This window comes from Diuraphis noxia, unplaced genomic scaffold (assembly GCF_037042655.1).
Source record: "Diuraphis noxia isolate RWA-SAM2 unplaced genomic scaffold, SU_Dnox_SAM2 contig0003, whole genome shotgun sequence".
NCBI lineage: Eukaryota > Metazoa > Arthropoda > Insecta > Hemiptera > Aphididae > Diuraphis > Diuraphis noxia.
Window position 1 is genome coordinate 32305248 of NW_028301713.1, and position 16262 is coordinate 32321509.

The 16262-nt window shown below is 35.5% G+C and overlaps 3 protein-coding genes across 5 annotated transcripts; all 3 read left to right on the plus strand.

The window, feature by feature from the left end:
* Positions 1 to 341: 341 nt before the first annotated feature.
* Positions 342 to 3651, plus strand: LOC107166422 (venom serine carboxypeptidase-like). Of its 2 annotated transcripts, none has more exons than XM_089224393.1 (3): positions 342 to 1405; positions 2515 to 3191; positions 3420 to 3651. In XM_089224393.1, exons 1-2 carry the CDS (start codon positions 571 to 573, stop codon positions 3144 to 3146), a joined length of 1467 nt encoding a protein of 488 aa, XP_089080519.1. In that variant the 5' UTR covers positions 342 to 570; the 3' UTR covers positions 3147 to 3191; positions 3420 to 3651. The 2 variants fall into 2 exon arrangements, with proteins under 2 accessions (XP_089080519.1, XP_089080520.1); XM_089224394.1 differs by having other exon boundaries at positions 342 to 498; positions 561 to 1405; positions 2515 to 3651.
* Positions 3652 to 3801: 150 nt separating this feature from the next.
* Positions 3802 to 8647, plus strand: LOC107166413 (venom serine carboxypeptidase-like). The gene is made up of 2 exons (XM_015515071.2): positions 3802 to 4994; positions 6785 to 8647. The coding sequence occupies exons 1-2, from the start codon at positions 4223 to 4225 to the stop codon at positions 7411 to 7413; spliced, it is 1401 nt and encodes a 466-aa protein (XP_015370557.2). The 5' UTR covers positions 3802 to 4222; the 3' UTR covers positions 7414 to 8647.
* A 667-nt stretch (positions 8648 to 9314) lies between these two features.
* On the plus strand, positions 9315 to 14685 carry LOC107166055 (venom serine carboxypeptidase-like). Of its 2 annotated transcripts, XM_089224395.1 has the most exons (3): positions 9315 to 10865; positions 10979 to 11962; positions 13812 to 14685. In XM_089224395.1, the coding sequence occupies exons 2-3, from the start codon at positions 11209 to 11211 to the stop codon at positions 14477 to 14479; spliced, it is 1422 nt and encodes a 473-aa protein (XP_089080521.1). In that variant the 5' UTR covers positions 9315 to 10865; positions 10979 to 11208; the 3' UTR covers positions 14480 to 14685. The 2 variants fall into 2 exon arrangements, with proteins under 2 accessions (XP_089080521.1, XP_015370050.2); XM_015514564.2 differs by having other exon boundaries at positions 9315 to 11962.
* Positions 14686 to 16262: the final 1577 nt, after the last annotated feature.

Sequence of the window (16262 nt, forward strand, 5' to 3'; positions counted from 1 at the left end):
ATGGAGACAACACATGCGGGTATTGTTGTGCAGCTTTTTTATTTATAGGTTATTAATATTATTATAGTAGATAATAAAATACATAAAAAACTGATAATATTGCAAGTAGATAAAAGCGGAACGTAGGTTATGGACATGCAAACTAGTGTGCTATAATTATTAGTTATTACATATTTATAATGATATACAAATTATTATAATAAATATTTTTTTAATCACTAATCAGCACAGCAACACTGCGACACTTTTGTATACGAACGTGAACGACCTCTACATTTATAATCAATAATCATAAAAAAAACCTAAATCTATTCTATGAACACTCTAACAACCAGCTGTTAGATTAGGAAAGTCCATTATAGCATGAGATTCAGTCAGATCTCGCCTATCATAGGTACCGCACATATGATTAATTTTAATACTAGTAATCAATTAGTTGCTCTACCGTTAACTAAGTGTCTATAATATGTAACATGTCTATTCCTAAACATTAATTTGGTAAATATATCACATAAAGATATAGCTATAAATGATCTCGGGTTATATCAACGGATTTATAGCAGGCGTACCATGGCATCAGAAGTGGCCAACGTCCCCATGCTACGCGAACACTCGCGGTGGCCGTGTTTCACCCATTGTTTGTACTTCGTCACGTTTTTCGCCACCATCACGTTGTTCGGCGCGATTATTTATTACTGCAGTTCGGGGCTAGTCGACAACGGCTATAACGATAAAGGGGTCCTGTACCTGTCACCCATGATACGCGACGGCCTGATCGATGAGGCGCGGGCCGCGTGCAAAGTGCGCCTGGACAACAGTACAGCGGCGGCGGCGGTGGCGGACAGTTGCGCCGGTTACCTGACCGTGGACGAAGTACGCCGTTCCAACTTGTTTTTCTGGTTCTTCCCCGCCGCGAGTGGAAAGGTAGATGCTCCCGTCGTTCTATGGCTTCAGGGCGGCCCGGGCACAAGTAGCCTGTACGCCGTGTTCAACGAGCACGGCCCCTTCACGGTGGACGCCGCCGGCGTTCTAGAACCACGCCAGCACGCGTGGACGGCCACGCACTCAATGCTGTATGTGGACAACCCGGTGGGCGTGGGGTACAGTTTCACAGGTGACGATGCAGGTTACAGCACCAACCAGACAGCCGTCGCCCGGAACCTGTACGCCGCCCTGGTGCAGTTCTTCACGCTATACCCCGAGTACCGTCAAAACGAGTTCTACGTGGCCGGCGAGTCGTACGCCGGCAAATACGTGCCAGCCGTGTCGTACGCCATCCACCAGAACAACCCTGGGGCCCAGGTCAAGATCAATCTCAAGGGGCTGGCCATTGGCAATGGGCTAATTGACCCCGTCAACCAAATGGTATACAGTGAATTTTTGTACCAGCGGGAGCTCATCAACGGTATACTTGTTCATCTGATAGTTGTTTATGATAGGTTTCTTGATAGCCAACACAACTAGATATACATATAGAACATTACACGACACCCTGAGTGGGTTTAATTTGTCTTCTAGGGTGCGTCATATAAAATCTACGAGGTCTGGGTATCAAATTAATTTATTGTTGTACGTAAATTATATTTTGTCCAATAAATTTGTAGAAGGTTTGTATAATATATGGTTTGTTCTTAAACAAAGTCTGCTTTTTGGGGGTGTTCGTTGTAGGCGATTTCACTGTACATTAATAAACCATAATATTATGTATATATGTTACTGTGAATGTCCGCAATTGGTGGATGCTAACAGTCACCAGGTGAATGTTAACATACACCTTATAAATCGGCGAATGTTGAAAAATTAAAATAATACAGACATTTACGTTAGAATGTTGGTAAATGTTGACATAGGTAGGTAGTAGGTACGTATTCGCACATTTAATATAGCATTGTAGTAAGTACCAACTATAGTTGAATATATCATATCATATAATATTATAAAATAGAATCAACATAATTGTGTTTAATTAAATCAAATAATAATTATTATTGTTATAATGCATTTAAATTATGATTATTTTATATTATTACTTCTTACAGCATGATATTATAATGTGTACTACATAAAGTGGCAACATTTCTACAGCTACATGCACTTTTTTGTAAATATAATTGTTTATCCAGATTAAATAAGAGTAGTTTGGTCAGGTAAAAAAACATTTGATCAAAATTATCAATTTGTACAATACCTTATACTGCAGCATATAGGTACTAGATAGTATAAGATACTATTTTTTAATTGTGACCCTTCCGTTATTTCTAAATAAGATTAAATAATATCGGCATTACCAACATTCAGCAATATCGCTGTATAAATGTCAACATTCACTAGTGAACGTTTACTAAAATCACAAATTTAATCAATAAGCCAACATTCACTAATGATTTTGGTGTACGACGACATTAACCGGTGACTGTTCACAGTAACATATTATGTATATGCATTTGAGACGTGTACGTTTATTAAGCGTGTTTTCGTACGAATATATGTAATTATATATGTTAATAATTACAGAGAACGAAAAAAAGTGGTTGGAAAAACTGGAGGATAAGGCCCGAGCTCTGATTGTTGAGGGTTATTACAGAGATGCGTTCCTTGCGATGTTCATGCCAATTTTGATGTACAAGAAAATTACCGGCCTGGAGTACATTTACAACGTGATGTGGAAAAGCGATCCGATAACATTCAAGAACTGGTACCAGTACGTGCAGGGCCCATCGGTGCGGGCCGCTCTACACGTTGGTCAGCGTCGATGGTTTAGGATGGAAGAGGTCTTCGTTCGGATGGAGTCCGACATACCGGTGTCCGTGGCCCCATGGCTCGCCACGCTTCTGGACGCCGGTCGGTATCGTGTGCTCCTCTATTCCGGACAGTTGGACGGGATGGTACCGTACCAGGGTACGCTGAATGTGGCTAAGGCGCTCCGATGGAAGGGAGCAGAGCGGTTTGGAAACGCGAGTCGTACGGCCTGGCTGGAGCCCGAATGCTGGCAGTGCAACACCAATGAGTTGGCTGGTTACGCTACGACGTACGGTCCGCTTACAGTGCTTCTGGTCAGGAATGCCGGTCACATGGTGCCTTATGATCAACCGGCATGGACCCACAGCATGATCGACCGGTTCACGTCCGGCAAGTCGTTTCACTGAAACGCTTCTATGTGGCGCATCGCTGCCCTATGCAATATATATCATGTATATAATATTAAATATAGAAACTACGATATATATAGCTGCAGTATAACGATGTTGCCTCATTCTCAAATATTTTACAATAAATCTAAATATTTATTATATTTGTATAGGTCCCTATAAAAGATATGGCATTCTTTTATATTTTTAATGTTTTTATATGTTTAATCTATCATATTATACATATTTCTGTTACACTCTGTATGAGTAATAATAATAATATGTTGGTAGGTCATGACGTGCCATTCACTTCAATGTGAAAATGTGAAGCGACAACATACTGCAGCAGGTAATAAATATATTAATGTACCTAATGTTACAGTTTTATTATAAACGATTTTAATGAATGATAACATTGAAGATTGTACTTGGTCGATTTTATGTATAACGGATTAATTATTGAATGAAATTATAAACAATTTATCTCGTTATCCCTTTTAATAATTAAAATTTAAGTCATTAAGTTTTTTTTGTGTTTTAATTGATTATTTATGTACATAATTTATAATACTGTATTATAGTATAGTTTATTCATCGTCGCGCACTACGCCACGGGCAAAAAGCTCGATTATTCGGTTGGAGGGAGGGCGATTCCGTCATTGACATAATGACATTCTCATGATGTGTTATCGTACGATTTCGTGGACACTACACAAACGATTCCCATCATATCATACACCGGTAGTCGGTACGTTAGTACGTACAACGTGCTTGCTCGCCTAACCAGCAGACATACATCACGGATAATGTTTTTATCAGTCGTCAAGAGATTCGGAAACCCTATTTTCGATATTAATTGTTAATTACCTATGCGCGTTTTGTTTTTCTACTTTTAATCATTAATACTAATAAAATACGCAAAACCCATCATCACGTGCGAAGTGATCAGCGAGCGGAATTACGATTCCAAATAATATCATAATAGTATTAATTATTATATAAATCAGACCGATATTGTTGACGACTACGCTCGGTCACGTGTACCACCGTAGTTTTTATACCGAGCTGGCCGCGACAGTGAGTAGTCCGTCGTCATGCGTCGTGAACTCCAAATGCGACGGTGGTGTGATGTCGCGTTGTTCGCCGCCTTTTGCTGCTGTAGCTGTTTGGCGCGAATTAACTTCGAGGACAGTCTCGACGACGGGGCACTGTACTTGTCACCTATGATACGCGACGGTCGGGTCGACGAGGCGCGAACCGCATGCAAAGTGCGCCTGGACAACAGCACCGCAGCGGCTGTGGACAGTTGTGCCGGTTATCTGACCGTGGACGAGGCGCTACGTTCAAACTTGTTCTTCTGGTTCTTCCCCGCCGCGAACGGGTCCAGCGACGCGCCTGTCATGCTGTGGCTGCAGGGAGGCCCGGGCGCGCCTAGCCTGTACTCGGTGTTCAACGAGCACGGTCCCTTCACGGTGGACGCGGCCGGCGTTCTACAGCCTCGCCGACACGCATGGACTGTCACGCACTCAATACTGTACGTGGACAACCCGGTGGGCGTGGGGTACAGCTTCACCGGCGATGATGCAGGTTACAGCACCAACCAGACAGCCGTCGCCCGGAACCTGTACGCCGCCCTGGTGCAGTTCTTCACGCTATATCCCGAGTACCGTCAAAACGAGTTCTACGTGGCCGGCGAGTCGTACGCCGGCAAATACGTGCCAGCCGTGTCGTACGCCATCCACCAGAACAACCCTGGGGCCCAGGTCAAGATCAATCTCAAGGGGCTGGCCATCGGAAATGGACTAATTGATCCCGCAAACCAAATGGTATACAGCGAATTTTTGTATCAGAACGGGCTCATCGACGGTACTATATATTTATTATCTATACTATCATTATCTCAATAATGTATAATATTATAAGAATTAGAGAAGCATTTCAGTCCATGAAGGTTTTTGGCACTTTATTATTTTTTCAACTCCAATAAGTAATAACTAAAAATTAAAATCCCAAATAATGTCATCTGAGGGTTATATTAGTTTTTTTAAAAGACCCCTTTTAACATTTTTAGTTTTTATACTGATTTTTGTGTAATAATAACTATCAATTATCCATAAGTATTGAAAGCACGCCTATTAGATATTATACTTATTGACTAGGTACTGCTAAAGCATTATTGTGTATGATAATTAATAAGTAATAAATTAATAACAAAGGTTTATTTCCTAATTCAACATATTGTTACTTCATCAAACACATTTTTATTTATTTTTTTGAACTTATAAGTTGCACAAATTTGCAGTTCAGTATATATTTAAAACCATCTGATCATCTAATCCATCTGCCAGTGGTGTAATTAGAAATTAGTCCTGGGTGGGTGAATAGATTTTTGTTCACGCACAAAATTGTAAAATACTTATAATGTTCAAGTACAACAATGAGTGGTAGCTGGGAATGCATATATTATAAAGAATCTGGGGATCTCTATAATTTATTATTCTCTCTTAATTACGCCCCTGCCATCTGCTGTTTGCAGGCGATCTCGATTGATATCGAATTATTATGGTGCAATGGAAACGATACATTATCTATAAAAGTATAGTACAGTGTTTCCAAATTGATTTTATTTTTCAGTACTATATGTTATTTTAGCAACAAAAACAATTTTAGATGTATGCAGGATATACAAAGATAAAAATTATTCTTATAATGAATATGAAATATAGTCGTATATACTGTATACTTACCTTAACATTGAACTTAACATTGGACATACGTAACACTATGCTGCTATTAACCAGCGTTCCGTCATTATAAATTGGATAGTATAAAATACAAATAGTAATTGTCGACGAGGCCAAGAGGGGTTATTTTATTTACCATTAATCATTGAACAAAAATTTAAAATCAATTTTGAAACACCTAATGTAAATAATTTATTGCACTCACATGTTGTGATATTAAAATACAAAATATTTATAATATTTATGTGTGTATATATTTTATTATAAAAATAATAGGTAATAATTACGAAATATAAAATAGTAAACATGAAACATATGATAGTTTTATAATAATTGCAGAAATCCACATTCCATTATATTTTTCGAATAAAATAAAATAAATCGTTCTTATAAAATAACGTATATTGGACCCACGCTACCACCGTCCACGCGTATAATTATTTAAAATTTTTAAACTGTTGAGAAATTTAATATCTTTGAAGAGAGAGAAACTTATATCAAATGGTTAAGATAAATATTCAAATTTATACTAATACACAATTATAAACCGCATGGCATCACATATGTCAATAATTTTAATAAAATAGTTGTCATTTGAATAAATTAAAAATATTTGATGACCTCAAAGTGATATAGCATTAAGTATGAACCTATAATTTAGATATTTTACTGATATAGCTATTGCTTATTAGTATATAAATCAAGTTGATATTGAATGAAATTTTTTCAAAGTTTTTCACGAGGTGACATTTTATACAATGGAGTTCTGATATCTTTGTTCAACATATTATATTATTAAGTATAAACTATCATAATATTATTATGTATAAAACAAAATATTCCAACACATTTAAACCGCGTTTGAATATTAATTCCGTTTTGATATACGTATTATTATTAATATCATTGCAGAGGACGGCAAACGATTGTTTAAAGAGCAAGAGGATGTGACCCGAGACCGGATCAGCACGCGCAACTATAAGGACGCGTACGATGCGATGACCAGTATGATGATCACCACGCCGTCGTTGTACAGTGAGCTGACTGCAATGCGGAACATCTACAACGTGGTGTGGAACAGGAACCCGATACCATTCGAGGGCGGCTACTGGGATCGGTACGTGCAGGGCCCGGTGGCACGAGCCGCGCTGCACGTGGGCCGTCGCCAGTGGTCGTCGGTGGACGCAGTATACGAACGGATGAAGTACGACATACCGCTGTCCGTAGCACCGTGGCTCGCCGAACTTCTAGACGCTGGCCGATACCGCGTGCTCCTCTACTCCGGACAGCTGGACGTGATCGTACCGTACCGGGGCACGGTGAATGTGGCCAGGGCGCTCCGATGGACGGGCGCTGAGCTGTTCGGGAATGCGACGCGTACCGTCTGGTACTGCGCCGCAGAGGTCGCTGGTTTCGCGACCTCCTATGGGCCGCTCACCGTGCTGCTGGTGAGGAACGCTGGTCACATGGTGCCGTACGACCAACCGGCTTGGGCACACGACATGATCAATCGGTTCACGTCTGGCAAGCCATTTGACTGAAACGCCACTTGGCCGCGAACGCACGTTGCCCATTTATGTTAAGCGAAATACAATTTAGGTGCAGTATTGAAGTTTGCCTATACCTACAAACTACCATAATAATCGCAAGTCTATTTTTCTACAAATTTATTTCAATATTTTTGAAAAACCGTTTTTATTGTTCGTCATTTGCGGTGTGGTGTGATTTTAGTTTTGTGGTTGTGGCTGCAAAATGTTCACTTTACAGTCAAACCGTCGACTGCGATAGTTAGCGATTGCCAATAACATATAGTTTAAACCATGGGCATTTTTGTCGCCTGTGAAGGTTTCGGCCGTCATCGGGGTGTATGCAGGATTGCGTACATATTGGCAACTCCATTCGCTGTTTCCCGAATATAATACAATGAAGTGTAATATAATATATAATATATACATTTCAACATTTGTAGCCTTGTAGGTAAATTATATCACATTCGTGAAGCTCAGTTCTATACATATGCCCATCACTCACATCGACGGTTGCATACATGATGCATGCATGTCCATTTTATGAAACGTAAAAACTTTTACGATTAGGATATAGCTTCACTTTATTATTTAATACTTCATTTATTTTAAAAATTTTTTGCTCAACGATTTATTTTATATTTTTTCAACAGAACCCTGTAATCGTTAGTAACTACACCAGCTAAAGTGTTAAATAATAACGATAATATTTATGAATTAAATATATGTATAATTTCTATGTAATATAGGTGCTAATATAAAATTCTTCTTTAAAATTATTTAAACACTAATATTATATGCAAACAATATGTGATTATTTAAATATATTAAATAATGTATTTAGTTATTTAATTATAATAAGAACAATTGTTTTAATTTTCTCTGTATTAATAATTGTTAGTTATTCAAAGTTATATGTTTTTAGACTGTAGTGTAAATACATTTTTTACTCGATCAAGAAATTTGTAAATTTAGTACAAGATTCCTCATAATATGTTTTTATGTTATTATTATTACTAAGAATTATAAAATAGTAAAGTAGATCAATAGTAATAAGGCATGATTTTTAATTAGTTAATACCACGAAAATGTGTACATTTTAATAGGTTTTATATGTTCATTTTTCAAGTCTTGAAAACTCAATACAATTGTAATTTAATTTGTATTGTAAAGTTTATAAAAATAGTTATAATATACTCAGACCAAAAAATTTAGAAAATTTAATATAAACAATATTTTTTTACAGATATTTTAATTTGAAAATTTGGATGAAATTAAATACTTAAACATAATATTATTATTCGTGGAGATTTGAAACTTTTACGGTTATTATATTTTTTATATACATAAAGTGTCAATGCCTATTTCAAAACAATTAAAATAACTTAATACAATTGCCTTTCTATACCATAAACTTGACTCAAAAGTTGAAAAATAATAACAACATTATTAATATATTAAAATAATCATATTGTTAATATAATAAATGCAGTATTTTAGGAATTAAAAAAAAAAAAAAACTACTCAATAGTAAAATAAATTAATTCAATATAATTATTAATAATAAATATACCTTTTATAATTGAATTCACAATATTATATAATTACTTAGTAACATAGGTTGACAGACAGTCTATGCTCAAAATATTTTTTATTTTTTTTATTAACATAAGATAAGATGTTCCTAGCCTTGGCTAACTACATCCATTGATATTCACAATGGTACATTTTTAACAATTTGAACAAGAGTATTAATTTGTATAGAAATTTAAATTGTAAGATGAATTTGCTATCTAGTATGTACATAAATGATCATTAATATTAGTGATAGTTACGTCGAGACGTAACTGACTATAATTTAAGTAACAGTGAACTGATATAATAATAATTAACAATAAAATTATATATATTATATATATATAACTAGTTATAAAGCTTAATATTTGACGCTAGAGTAACAAACAACTGCTGTATATTGTGTGGAGTTGTTCGACCAGAAGGTCATGCGAACGTCCACATTTTAATCTACGTTGAGGCAGATGTACGTGGAGGTTATAGTGAAGTGAACCAGAAGAGTTGAGCAATGAGGTATGGAAGTTTTTTGATGAGGTTTTTATGTGGTCTATGATTTCCTGGATCTGAAGGTCTTGTGTAGCACTTTATTTTGAAAAATTTGAATTTTACTGATGTGAGTGGTTGCGCGCATTTCTCCCACACCGGACACGCATAAGTGAGTAGTGGACGTAAAATTTGTTTAAATATTATAAGAAAGCATTTTTTTTTTGTATTGGAGATTTTTTATTGCAGATAATAGGGTATAACATAGAAAGGCGCTGATATGCCTGTTGAAGTTTGGATGAGATATATGGGCTGCCGTTTTAGTCGTTTATCCAATGTCAAGCCGAAATACTTTACTGACGAGCTCCGAGGTATATTTACATTGTTAAATGTTAATTGCGCAGGGGGCGGTAAGGACGAAGACTGAAAATAATACCTGTGCTATTTGACGCATTTACTGGGATACGCCATTTATTACACCTATAAGATATTGTATCACAATGCACTTGCAGATTTGTGGTAATTGCTTGATGCTTCAATGTTACGTGATTCGGTGAATATTGTAGTATCGTCTGCAAAAAGGGCAATATTCGTACGAGAAAACTGGAGGATATCATACGATGGGGACCAGCTTAGAGCCCCAAGGTACACCAGCAGTTATAGACCTAAGGTCAGGGCAGTGATATAACTATATAAGTACCTACCTATTATTTAATTCAATTTTTATTTAACATACACATTACAGTAACTTACTTTTCAGTGACGAGGTATTCCTCAACACCTACAACTACAAAGAAGAGTAGACAGTAGTTATCTATCCCTCTTCTTTTAATTAATTAATTTTATGAATATCTACTTAATCTATTTTTTTTTTTTATGGTTAGGGCTTCGACAACTGAGGTCATTAGCCTGGGGAACTGTAGGGGAAGGAACTGTAAGGTTTTAACTCGTGGGTTTTGGGCAGAATTTTGAATGGGTACCCGTGGGTTTCTGCCATGCCCGGTTGGGGGGCCGGCGGCCTCTCTCCAGACATCGCGAAATGCCCAAAGAGTGATGCCGCCCGTGACCGAGATTCGAACCGGCGACTGCGTGTGTCGCAATCGACGCCTTAGTCCGCTCGGCCACTCCACCCCCACTTAATCTATTGTTTTTGATTATACATTTATACCCAGGTTATTGTTTAGTCCCTTCAAATTTTGTTCATACGAGATTATATACTGAATTTTCAATCGTATACCAGGTAAATATTAGATATAAAATTAATGATTAATAATTAATTAATAAATATGTATTTATGTGCGGACTAGTGGTAGCAGAGTCCTTTTCAGTAGGCCGTTACATAATCGATATGAGCAGAATAATGTTGAGCGTATACAGTCTGTTGAATTTCAACCTATGTTACTAAGTAGGTAATTATGATAACATTCAAACGATATTCGTGACCTTCTCACCTCTCTCTCTCTCTCTCTCTCTCTCTATATATATATATATATATATATTCTTTTATTGTACATATAAATAGGTGATAACGCTAATTAGTAATTAATACCAGCTAAAGTTCACTGCAAGAATGGTTTTGATATTTTACTCATACGCAAACGATCAACCGACCGCAGTTTTGAGATCAGACCAAACGAAGTCTATGTTGGTGATCAGTAAACATCGTGTTATTATTTAATAATAAGTTAAACGCAAGTCTATTGACACTCGATTTGATCTATAGAATTATACGTTAATAACCATCTTCCAACGATGCGTCTTGAAACTGCCTCATCGTGGCTACTGTGGTTGCTCTTGCTGTTCACGTTTTTCTGCAGTTATTCAATGGCAGTGAAGCTATTCGACAAAGGTCTACTCCTAACGCCACTAATACAAGCAGGTCGAATCGACGAGGCTCGGTCTGCATGTAATGTGACGCCCCTGAAGGGTGACATCGAGAGCTACTCTGGTTACTTGACCGTGGACGAGGCACATGGTTCAAACATGTTTTTTTGGTTCTTTCCGGCCAAAAGCGGAAAAGCAGACGCGCCCGTCCTGTTGTGGCTACAAGGTGGCCCTGGCGCGTCAAGTTTGCTCGGAGTGTTCAACCTGAATGGCCCATTCTCGGTGTGTAAGCGCTGCGGAGACGAGCTCAAGTTGCGTGACCACGCATGGACGACTACGCACTCGATGCTGTACGTGGACAACCCGGTGGGGACAGGCTTCAGCTATACTGATGACGATTCGGGTTACAGTAGCAATCAAACGGATGTCGCGCGAAACATGTATACCACCCTGGTGCAGTTTTTCGAGCTTTTCCCCGAGTACCAGCACAATGATTTTTATGTAACTGGCGAATCGTTCGCCGGCCACTACGTGCCGGCCGTTGCATACGCCATTCACCAGAACAACCCTGGGGCCAAGGTCAAGATCAATCTCAAGGGACTGGCCATCGGCAATGGTCTGGTCGACCCTCTCAACCAACTGTTCTACAGCGAGTTCCTGTACCAACACGGGTTTATTGACGGTAAATTTATGTATTTATAATTTATATAATTATATTGTGAATATTGTGAATATTGTGATATACAATACCGTCTATGCTTTTCTTATACAAACAATCATATTATAATATTATTGAAACCAGGAAAAAAATTTCCATTGAAGGTATCCATAATATGTACACTTATATGCGCGGTTAACACATTAACGGCATGGCTGTTCTTTTAGCATAATTACAACAAATTCTATCAATTTTGTATCACTTTGTATAGGCTAATGCTACGGCGTTCATGGCATACCGTGACTTAAAAATCGTGATTGCTATAGCATGGTGTGACATATTATTGTGTTGAAACGTTTAGGAATGTTCATTATTATTGATAAATTAAAATATTTTTTTAAAGTAAAAGATAATAAGATAAGAACTTGTAACTTACTACTAGTATCTAATTAATAAGTAGGTTACTAGTTAGTAAATAGTAATTATAGATTTATACTTTTAATCTATTTGGTTTTAACATTGACATTTGACACACAATATATAATAGTAAGAAAATAATTTTAATTGTAGGTATAGCTAGTATGATAAATGGGATGCAAAAGTACCTAACAACAGTAACTTCTACATAAAAGATAATATGCAATGATAAATTTTTACATTTGTTCAGTACAGTATTGACAATGAATACTTCTTATATCTTATGTAATCTATGACGAATATTTTTTTAAATTGTACCGATTGTAGTATTATAATTTCTCACCGTGGTTTTAAATTTCTTTTTAATATTGCATTATACAGGATGTCCCGCGAGGATTTACCCATTGCGGTATCTCACGAAATAATGGAGATATCGAAATTCTGGTTTTATAATAAGATTCAAAAGGATAAGAACTATTTAATAACTAATTATTTCATTTATTAATTTATTTTAATGTTTTTTTAAAAAATGTAAAAAATATATATTTTTATTTAATTATTTCCAAAAAAATTAAAGATAGCTATTTGGTAGAGTTTATTTTTCTAAAGATAATGACGTTTCAAAATTTAATTTTCATTAATTTCCTGAATTTTAATATTTTTTTTGGTTTCGAGAAAAATTGCGAATTATTTAACACCGTAATGTTATCAAACATGTGACCCGCCGCGCCACGCACATTCCCATACGGCCGGCCGAATACCTTCCGTGTTTCAAATAGTTATAAATTATTATCATATTTTATTTTTCAAATTGCAATGGGTAAATGCTCACGGGAAACTCTGTATATTTATTCATAAGCATAAATAATGAGTGTATATTATTGTGACACAGTAAGCGAGTTTCATTTTTTTTTCGAAAAAACTAACGTTGTGTGACATATATATAATATTATATTGTTTTCTTTCAAATTTTTATTAAACCAGTTTTTTCGTCAACAAAGTTGAATATACTTTAAAATAATCGTATACAACTGGGTGGATAATCATTATTTGTGTGAATTGTGTGAATTAATTTATCAGATACGAAAAAAAATATATTATATGATTTAAGGATAATTATACTTAAAAAATGCGAGTTAAAGAAATAGTGGATATGAAAAATAAAATTGTTGGTTAATAATTGGTAATATTGTACCTTGCAGTACCTAACTAATGAAAAAAAAATTTTAATGTACTTGAGTTTGATGGTATAACATGGATTGGATTTAAAATAAAATATACACAATTAATGCGTTCGAGTGGCTTTCGATAAAAAAAAAAAATATGAAATATTATAATTGTTATAATATGAATTTAAAATTTTTAAAATTATTAAATTTCATGATTTTGTATATCAGTCAACGTTAAAAAATGGTTTTTGAAAATATTTTTAATGCCGATTTAAAAATTGTTACAGAAAACGGAAAACACAGATTTGAAGAATTCGACAATATTATTCACGGTCAGATCCTCAGTGGCGACTACAAGGGTGCGTTCCAGACGTACGACGAGATGTTGAATGGCATATTCTACCCGTATCCGACGCTGTTTCAGAACTTGACTGACATGCAATACTACTACAACTTACTGTTGGAACAGAAACCACCGTCGGAAGATGATTGGGAGACGTTCGTGCAAAAGCCGTCCGTGAGGGCCGCGCTGCATGTGGGCGAACGGTCGCTAAACGATAATAAAGTGGTCTATCGCCACATGCTTGGAGACGTGATGCAGTCGGTGGCCCCGTGGATAAGTAATCTGTTGGACACCGGCCGGTACCGAGTTCTGTTGTACACTGGACAGCTTGACATCAAGATCCATTACCGGGGCACCATGCACATGGCCCGGTCGCTCGAGTGGTCAGGCGCGGAACGGTTTCGAAACGCCGCGGTGCGCACCATTTGGCGTGTTCCAAAACAGAAGGATCGAAGTGACGACGGTGACGAGACTACCTTGGCCGGTTACGCGACCACATCCGGTCCGCTGACCGTGCTGTTGGTCAGGGATTCCGGTCACATGGTTCCGGCCGATCAGCCGGTTAATGCTCTCGATCTCATCAATCGGTTCACGACTGGGAAAACATTTTAACCAATAGGAGCCGGTCAGCGTTTTCCAGTCGACTACAATATTTTACTAGTCGATTCGATGTCATATACCTAATAGTCTCATAGACCCTTGGATCATTTGATCTAAGTATAGACATTATATCCTTTGAATTCAAATCGGTTCTGTGATAGAAGGCAATTCACATATTAATAAACATGCATTGTAACCATTATGGACAAACTGGTAAATTGTTTAAATTGTTTATTTCCAATAGGAATATTCTGAAAGTTTTTATCCTTCTGATCTATATTAATTCTACAACGTAAACTGAAAAAGTAATTTCTAAAACAGAATTTTTTCTAAAATAGGTTGGTACCTATTAATGAATCATAATGATTTTTTAGTGACGAAATATTATAACTGTGTGCATTCATTGGTTGCTCAGCATATGTTAACACACGATGTATAATGTAAGATTTACATTGTAAGTTATAATATAGATAGGCCTGTTTATGGAAATTATACAATCGATACTAAAGTAAATATTGTTGGAAGTCAGATATTCGAATACGATATTTATATATAATATATATGTATATTTTAATCAAAACATATATTATACAGATCGAAATTAATCTACCTCCTGTAGCTCATTATACAGTTTATGTTGAAGATAAGAAGCTATGGTTACTACTAATTATAATATAATAGATAAGAACAAAATATAAATATATAAATGTGTGTTAAGATTCAATACAAAAATCTAAAAACTTATTATTGAGATTACGAAATATATTCTAAAAAGGAAAAACGTATTATTTTATATTGAACAATATTAAACAATCTTAATGATATAAATAAATTAAATAAATGATAATGAAGTGCTACAGATACAATAAAACGAAATTGAAACAAACTAGGAATTATTATTACTGCAACTCATTATCCAACTCCAAAAATTAATATTTATACCCTAAGCATTTAATATTAACAATTTCACCCTCAAGTTTTTTTTTTTTTTTAATTCAAACGCATGGAATTGAAAAACGTTGGTCCCAGATGATCCACAAAACACTGACCAAAAGATTTATTTGCATAATTAACAATCAAATCATATTTCCTCGATTCTCTTTTATTGCTTAATTCCTTATGATGATTATCTAAATTAAATTTCTTAACCAAGTACATTATAGACATTTTTTTATACAAAAACCTTATTGGCAATACTCCTGCAAGTTCTTTATAGTTGGCATTCATAGGCGATAGGCAACAATATTAACAACAATACATAATTTTCAATTTATTTACGTCTTAACGATAAATTTCAATTAGTAATTTTTTTTTTCTTTACCTTTCAATATTCATCTATACGATTTATGAAGGTTTATTATTGTTAAAAATTTTAAATATATCAACATCATATTTTTCATTTTTTATTGTATTTACCTAGTTAAGTTAACTAAATGTAATATATTGTTTATTTATTCATAATTCCATGTACACCATTAATAATTTCATATAATTGGCTTTTAAACCTTAAATAAATATACTACATAATTTACAATAATTGCTTGTCTCAATAATTTTATACGAATTTATGATATCATATATACTTGATATTAATTATAGCTTCGAATTGTCTATACAATGCACCACATCGTCACAATAATCAATGCTTGCCTAGGAAATCTCTTCAATACTAAAAAGTCTTAATTACATTTTGAGTTTTCAAGTTATTCTATGAAGCACACACCTACTTAGTACCATATGATTGTAAAATATGTGTATAAACTAATATTATACAGCATATTAATTAAACATATTT